This window comes from Macrobrachium rosenbergii, chromosome 2, assembly GCF_040412425.1.
Source record: "Macrobrachium rosenbergii isolate ZJJX-2024 chromosome 2, ASM4041242v1, whole genome shotgun sequence".
In the NCBI taxonomy this organism is placed as follows: Eukaryota; Metazoa; Arthropoda; class Malacostraca; order Decapoda; family Palaemonidae; genus Macrobrachium; species Macrobrachium rosenbergii.
Genome location: NC_089742.1, coordinates 62,160,482 through 62,169,270, shown reverse-complemented (window position 1 = coordinate 62,169,270; position 8,789 = coordinate 62,160,482). Strand labels below are relative to the sequence as shown.

At 35.5% G+C, this 8,789-nt stretch overlaps 1 protein-coding gene across 1 annotated transcript in view; it reads left to right on the top strand.

Annotated features, from left to right (window-relative positions):
• LOC136843161 (hemocytin-like) overlaps nucleotides 1–8,789 on the top strand; it is a 224,310-nt gene that overhangs the window by 1,785 nt on the left and 213,736 nt on the right. The window contains 1 exon segment of the mRNA XM_067111219.1: nucleotides 6,764–6,838. Coding sequence (XP_066967320.1) covers nucleotides 6,764–6,838 — 75 coding nt within the window.

Below are 8,789 nucleotides of genomic sequence, written 5' to 3'. Positions count from 1 at the left end.
CAAGATTTAGTGACAGTTGCGTGTGAGGGGGAAAGTGGGAAAATCTCCACTGGGATAGTTACAGACCTTCAAGAAAGTTACACTTAAATTAAAAGTGTTCATTGTTATTGGATTTTCATTAAGAGCACCTTAGCCACGGCCGGCGGATGCTCGTACTAACTTTTTCCATTTGTTAACTTCATTAGAAACAGTTTTTTTTTTTTTACAAGTACAGTATTTACGATATGGTTACAGTATACATCAACACAGTATACATAGGTATATCTTTACATAAGCAGAATCCCACTAAACTGACAATTTACACATGTTGCTTTAGTTACTGACTAATCAAAAACAGTGATTAATATACTCTTTTGTGAAAATTTGATTTAACACAGTCTTTAGAGAAACTTGCAATAAGTCTTGTCTTTTTTTTTATTGAAATATGTAAAGATTGACACTATTTATTACGTGTGGCTGGTCGTCTTAGACGTTATCAAATTATTTGCAGTTCTACGCATCATTCTTATTTAACAATGTCCCCTGACTAGTGTCTGATTGAAGACATTGCTTAGAATGTCTGACCGAATAAAATTTCGTTTCAGCTGTTTCACTTCCTCTAGGAAATTGTGAAATTTAAGTCTGTCATGCTGACGAATATGTCGCTCATCTGCCAGAAGAATGACACAACTCAAAAAATGTGTTTTTTGAGTTATTGATACTAGCAGATAGCCCGTTCTTTGTTCCATATTGTGGTAAAAACATCTTATTTGTATATGTAATACTAACCGCTAGAGGGCTTGCCATGTCACTATTACATTATAGAGACCATAGAGAGTTTTAAACTTAATCGCTTCTCCCGAAAAATATCCATTTTTGAGTTATGTCACTCTCGTGGCAAACGAGCTATGTGTCTTGATTAAAATTAGCTTAATTCTAGATACTGAAATTGAGGAGGTTTTGTTACAAAAAAAGCTTTGTTTATTGGCTTTGAATTATTGTCATTCAAAATGTGCAGGTGTTTAGACGTAGCAGACTGAAAGGCCGTTAACCTGCAAAGTAATCTTCCACACAATATACTCACTGACCGTATGTGGAAACTTACATCGAGAGGAAAATTAAAGTTTCAGTTTCTTAACTTTTACTTTTGATCGCCGTGTTTTTTTTTTTTTTTATTTTAGTTGAAGTGAAATGGTTTTATTGGAGATTTCACGTAATCTCCTTTCCTGTTGCTTTTACGTTTTTCTGATATTTCTCTCAATCTTACACCTTTTTGTGCTGGTCACGCGAATGGCATCTTTGTGTAGTTGTCTGCATGTTAGTGGTTGTTACATATTCCTTCATGCATTATTGTTATAATCCTTGTGGCTTTGTTTTATGTATTAATACTATTGTTGCTGTAGTTTTAAATTTTTTTTTCTTACAGTCATTAAACCCTAAAGCGATTCTTGTCAAGGTGCAGTGCTCTGCTTCTGAAAGTTTTGAAAGTCAAAATCAACACCACTGTTGTTCCTCAAAGCATGTGAAACATTTCATTATTTTGTTTATTATGTGTGTATGTATGTATGTATATATATGCATACCACCAAGAGATTCGGTTTTGATAGGAGAGAAGTATAACTATTATGGAGATGAATGAAAATTTGGTTAGAGGCTTATGACTAGTATGTAAAATTGAAGGACTGATCACTGGTTTAGCAGGGAGCACTTAGAGATATAGGTTCATAGGAAGGGGGAAGAGAATGAGTGGTGGAATAATGAAATAAAAGCTTTAGTGAACGAAAACGGTGGATTGCTTGAGTTGCAGTTCTAGGATGCAATATTATGTGTGATATTGAACAAGTACTTTAAAAGACGTTCTGGTAGACAGTAAGTGCAGAAAGAAAGGTTATTATGCAAATACATCTCAGAACAAAAGATGTAAAAGAAGGTATTCTGTTTGGAAAGAGTATAATGAGTATTATGACGGGTTATCGAGTTTAATGGACAGAAGAAAGGCGGATCTGCATGTCCAAGAATGAAAGAGACTAATGCAAATGTGTAAATAAGAGATGGTGTAAATTGGACGCTTAAAAGGGTAAATCATGGAAATGTCCAAGGAGATGATAGGATCACATGTCTGACGTTGCAGTATGACAGTGATTTAGTGAGTGTGTTGTGTAAGGTATTTCTGAGTGAGAGAATGGTTCTAAAGAACTAGGTTAAGGAAATTATTATTCCCTTGTGGGTGATTAGAGGGCACTGCAAGAATTATACGGGCATAACAATACTCAGTGTACTTGAAAAAGTGTATGTTAGGGCTTTAACTAAAAATGAGGAAAAATAACAAGAGAATGAATGAGAGAAGAGCAGTGTAGATTTAGACAAAGGGGTGGATGTGAAAAGTTTAAGAGCAAAAAGAAAATGGCTGTGATGCACTAGAAAAAGTTTATGACATATTTAGTAGCGATATAGTTAGGAGGTAGTTGAGGATGAATGGTGGTGAAGGTAATTAGTTCAGAATATCGAAGATTGTCATGGAATATGTAGATGGGAGAGTGACTGGTTTGGAGTAGAAGTGGGTTGTTGACGAGGATGTGTTAAATGTCCTTATATGTTCAGTAATTTTTTCAAGGAATGATGTGAGAAGCCTGCAAATGACAGATGATGAGCTTTGGCCAAAAGAAATGGCTTGTTAATAAAGTCTAGAGTGGCTGATATTTGTAGGTGATGTTGTTAGCTGGTGACAGGGAAAGGAGGCTGCAAAGACTGGTGAAATAGTGTTTGCAATAAGACAAAGTTGATTATGATTGTATGGAATCAAGGGTAAAGTTGTAGGTGTAAATGGAAGACAGTGTTATGCAGGAAACTTTAGTGTGGATAATGGAAGACTGGATGTAGTTAGTGAAGTAAGCTGAACAGGCAGGATCTGTGTAAAATGTATAGTGTGCGGAAGAGTCTCGAGAAGCAAAACTTATGTTGTATAAAAAGATTTGAGTCATGGCTTCTTGGCAGTAACAGCAAATGAAAGAAAATCGGAGGAAGCTATTGAAATTAATTGTTCGCAGAGTCTGAATAAGAGTTTCAAGGTGAATTTGGTTACATGTAGAAAATTGAAGATGATAAGTTGCTCTTACGACTGTATAGTTCGGAAGTTTTGGGATGAGGGAGACTGAGAAAGCGCTGGCTCATTGGTGTGGGAGAGGGTCTATGAAGCCAAGGGAAGGAACGAAACTCCTGTTCCGGTAGAAAAGGGAATTTTATGCTGTTTTTCATACTCAAATATAGATTGAACCTAAATTTCTGGGAATGACGCACACGTTTGCGATATCACTTCTGACGAAGATGGATATTGTGTTATTTGATGAAAATGGTTACAGATGTTACAGGACATTTCAACGTCGAAAAAATCCTCTACGAAGATCAGTGACTGGTTCATTTGCTTATGTTTGACGGTTGTAAAATTCTGTAAAATATGTTGTGTCCAAACCTTGTATTCCCGGACCTGAATTTGATGATTTGCCGTTTGTGTACAGACATTCAAGAATCCTTTACTTGAATTTGATTTTAATTGAGTCCTCGATGCTGTTGAGTTTTATGTCTTTCATTATGAAAATAGTCAATACTAAGTTCCTGCGTTACCTGGCATTCAACTTATATCAAATTACGTGTCTTTTCTCTTGGGAAAAATAACATAGCTCTACGTGGATATGAAAAACTTAGTGCTCGTTTGCTCGTACACGGCTCACTTTTTTTTTTCTTCATTTAGATACAGAATATTACTTCCCTCCCAGTTTAAACTTACCTGAGCATTTGTTAGCTTTGTCAGTCGGAATTAATAAGGTAAATGGCATTGTGGGTGTATTCTGCTAATATTGCAACTGATTTTTTTTTTATAAATATGTCGCACAGAGTACCTGCTGTAAGGGGCTTTGGAGTAAAAGATAATGATTTTTTGTCATCTGATTGATGAACTTGCAACCATGAACATCAGTAATTAAGTTCGTTATAAGTAAAATTATTGGAAATTTAAATTGATGTTTAGGTCTCATCTTAGTTCTCTTCTGATTCCTTCTGTCTACTGTTTGAATAGTTTTGTTCTTGTTCTTGTTCTTGTTCGTCGTGCTAATTTTGCTTTGGTAGGGATTTGCTTGTCATCCTTGGTTCCTAGGTAGGCCTCAATAAAAAATAATGATTGTTCCTATTGTTATTATTGTTGTGGTTGTTTTGTTCTTTTTATGCAAACGTAGGCACTTTCCTTATAATTCCAAAATATGTTTTAAGTAGATTTCAAAACTATGTTATTATTCTTGTTGCTGTTTTGAGTTTTATGTTTACAAACTAGGTACCTTCCCCATAATTCCAAAGTATACTTAAATAAATTTCAAAACTAATGTATCTACATCACTCTCCCCCCCCCCCCACCCCCCACATAGAATTTAAAAGTAAACCTGAAACGGATGGAATTACGAAGGAAGCTGTCCCGCCACTGTTATCATCGTAAATATCCCAATCTTCATCTCTACGTTTTTCATTTTTCTTTTTTAAAGGATCTCTCGTTATCCAAAGAAAGTGTGCAGGTGTGCTTCCAGTTCGAATCCGATACTATAAAAGGATTGAAAGTCAATCGGTCTTTTCTGACATCCGTCAGGTGTTCGATGTGAAATTTATACATGATAAACGCTATCGGCTGTGATTGGTGACGTTTGCTGGTATTGATAGTTTCACCTGAACTCACACACACACACACACACACACACACACATACACATACACACTTAGACAAACTCACGCAGTCATAAGCCTTTGTACATGAACATGCTTGCTTACCCACACAGTCACATGCACACACACATATATAATATATATATACATACATACATACATACATACATACATATACATATATAGCAAGGGCACATATACACATCTGGACACAAAAACATTCATACATATACACGACGCTATGTATGGTATCTCAGCATGCTAGAAAGCTTTGTAAATTTACCATCTGTAAAGGTAAATAAAACAACCGAAATTAAATGATTTTTATTTAGAAGGTTAGATTTAGGTAAACTAAGCAGATCCAATAACACTAGCTTTGTTGGTTTCTGCTCGTATTCAACCTTGTTAGTTTTCTGTAAAAGAAACTATTGTGCCAGCTTTGTATGTCCGTCCGCACCTCCTTCTGTCCGCACTTTCTCTGTCCGCCCTCAAATCTCAAAAACTACTGAGGCTAAAGGGCTGCAAATTGGTATGTTTATAATGCACCCTCCAATCATCAAACATACCAAATTGCAGCCCTCCAGCTTCAGTAGTTTTCACTTTATTTAAGTTAAAGTTAACCATGATCATGCACCTGGCAACGATATAGGCCAGGCCACCACCTGGCCGTGGTTAAAGTTTCATTGGCCGTGGCTCATACAGCATTATACCGAGACCACGGAAAGATAGATCTATTTTCGGTGGCCTTGATTACACGCTGTACAGAAAACTCGATTGTTCGGCGCAATTTTTACTTGTTTTTGAATATCCTAAGCCCCTGTTGTTCCGTAGGTTAAAGCAGCCTAGTTATGATTGTCAAGTGGAACTTGATCCACTGCTACCCTCATCATATTAAATTTTTTATTCACTTCTCATCGCTCTTGCATGTTTATCAATACCGTTATATACGTCTTTCATCCAAAATGGAGAGAGAGAGAGAGAGAGAGAGAGAGAGAGAGAGAGAGAGAGAGAGAGAGAGAGAGAGAGCCACTGGCTCTGTCCATTCCGACAATGGATTAATGTTGGAAAGATGAAGGGTAGTTTTCGAATTCCTCCATGAACATGAAGATTGATTTCCAGAGTTGTAGGATGCATATCGAAGATAGCCAGTAAAGAAATGAAGATCAGAATGCTAACACGGCAAATATGGGATAGATAAAACTGATGCTGTTAACGTCTACTGCTCCTACTGTTGTTATTACTTTTATGAATTTAACTGTCATTCCCGCTCATGGTCTGCAAGGAACTTAGGCCGTCCTGTGCCTCCCTCCCCCTCCTCCGCTTCTTTTTAAAAGTTGTGTTAGTCATACGTAGTAAAAGGTTACTCCGTCATCACCTCTTGACGTAGCTTTGCCAGTGCCCTCGCCCGCGAAGTATCGGTTGCAAAGTGATTTCTGTTATCGAACGGAAACCAATCGTATGACCCGTTGCGCATTATTTTAGAAATTCAAGGTTATGTCTGGTTTTGCTTTGCGATTATTTTTTTCTTTCATTTGAGTTCATGTCTAAATTGCCCTCTATGGATAGTGGTAGTGTGGAAGATCGAGAAGGAAACATTGCTGAGAATAATATTATTATTCAGGGGATGAACACTGTTCATATAGAACAAGGCCACAGGGGCAAATGACTTGAACTGAGAAAAAGTTTCGAATAGGAAACGGAGGTCTGTTTCTCTGCTTTAATAGGTCTTTGAGTCTTTTTTTTTTTATAGAAAATACTGACAATTTTAGGAAGCCAGTTAGCATTAGATTGGAACCAAATAGTCGATGCTTGTGGGAAACACGAATATAGCTAAAATTAAATCTAAAGAAATGACGTAATCCAGAAACTTGTTCAAGACAGAAAAATTGCCTTCCAGAATTAATGAGCATTCTTTGATATCTAAAGTTGATTTTGTCGGTCATCTTCTATTAGTTTAGCTAAAGTCTAGGAACTGCAAAGGAAAAACGCAAGAACAGTGATAGGTCAGTTCAGTTCATGGTGAGGGAGTAGTTGCCATATGCCACTAGATGATTGATTTGTGTAATTTCTGTCCCCGCAGACCACAGCGACCATCCCACTACCCGTCAGGATCTGGATACAGTAGGTACAGGAGGAACTTCCGGAGTGGCGATGAGTAAGTCAAAGAATGGAGTACCTTTTGCAAACACGAATCAGACAGCTTTTGGTAACACGTAACACCTTCAAGTAGGCCACGTATCTCCCCCTCCACCTCCCTAGGAGTCCAATTGACTTCTTCCGTAGTGGCTTAAGTTTTACATGATTTAAGCGCGTTTGGGTAGTTTTTAAAGCCAACATATGCCCGCAGTAGCCCCTGCCAGTTTTGATGTTAATGGACAGGAGAGTCAAAACGGCGTTGTCAGATTAATGTAGATGGTAGGAGCAGATTGAAGAGCGGGGTTTTAAGTGCGATCTCATGTCGATTTAGGTTGTCATAACTCTGAATTTAGCGCGTAGTTTTGTAGACTTCATAGATCATCTTACTGACTTTTTGTAAGTTCTCTTATGTAGAACGAACGCTAGGTAGGTTTGTCGTTTTTCTTGTAGCAGCTTCGTTAGAGAAAATTATGGACCAAATTTATAGGTAGTTTATGTATGCAAGATATGTTTGTACATATACATGATATAAATTTTTTGTGTTGTTTTCCACACACACACACACACGATATTATATATATATATATATATATATATATATATATATATATATATATATATATATATATATTATATATATATATATATATATATATATATACATATACACACACATATTTATATATATATATATATATATATATATATATATATATATATATATATATATATATATATATATATATATATATCAGACAGAAAGATATTGAAAGACGAACTCTGGAGAATCATTCATTTGATAGTGACGAGGAATCTCTGTCGGTGCAAATCATTTTGGAAACAACAGGAAAGCTTGGGGTTCAAATCATTGTGAGAATGAAATTCAGTAACTTGAAAAAGCTCAAAATATTAGCAAGAAAATAGGCTCGGAACAAAATAACCTATTTGGATGAATATACACTGTTTCCCTTCTATAATATTAATCCAGTGTTGATCAATATACACAATTTTCCCCACTTGAGTTAAACTTTAATTTAAATCAATTTCACTGGCTATCCCAAAGTGTCCAGTTGGAAATGTGACGACGATGAAATCTTCAGTAGTCATGAGTCAGTTGAGTAGCTTTTTCTATCTTCCAATTTGGGTTATTAAGTTATGTCCTGCTTCAAAAGGAAGACCAGCTTTTATTCGTACGTTATTTTTGTTATTCGCACTGGGATTTTGTAAGGAGGACTCAAATTTCATAATCATAGAGTAACGTGGATATTCCCTTGATATCTGTTGCCTACTTTTAGTTTTCTTAAAAGCGCGTGCACATACATACACACATTATATATATATATATATATATATATATATATATATATATATATATATATATATATATATATATATATATATATATATAGATTTAAATTATGTTAAAAGTATTTATTGCCATAATCATTTACACAGTACTTCTTGTACTTGCCAAAACATATTTTCACTGTCCATCGAAAATCGAAAAAGTTTATCCTCAAAATTTCGTTTTTCTTGACTTCAGTTCTCCTCTAAGTCTCCTCTATATAAGAGAAATTGGCCTAGTGTCTATTCCCTCTTTCCAAGATTAACTTAGTTAATGTGTAATTGCGTTGTATTGAAGTTTGTGTTTTTTTGTGCTTGTGTTTTTAGCTTTATTGGTTACATCTAGGATAGTTTCCATTCATATTCTAATGATGTACATTAAACTTACTGAAGAAACTTGCATTGGAAAGTAAAATACTGTTTTGTGAATGAATTAGTCCTCAGAATCAGATGAAATCATGTACCTCTTGACAATTGGAATTCAAATTTTCTACATTAGAACACTCAGAGAGGCAAACAAGTTACTTCTTATTTGATGTCTTTATATTAATGCATTCCTTATAACAGTGTTTTTTTTTATTGATATTTAAAATATTCGCTGCACTTACGGTATTTACTATGCATTT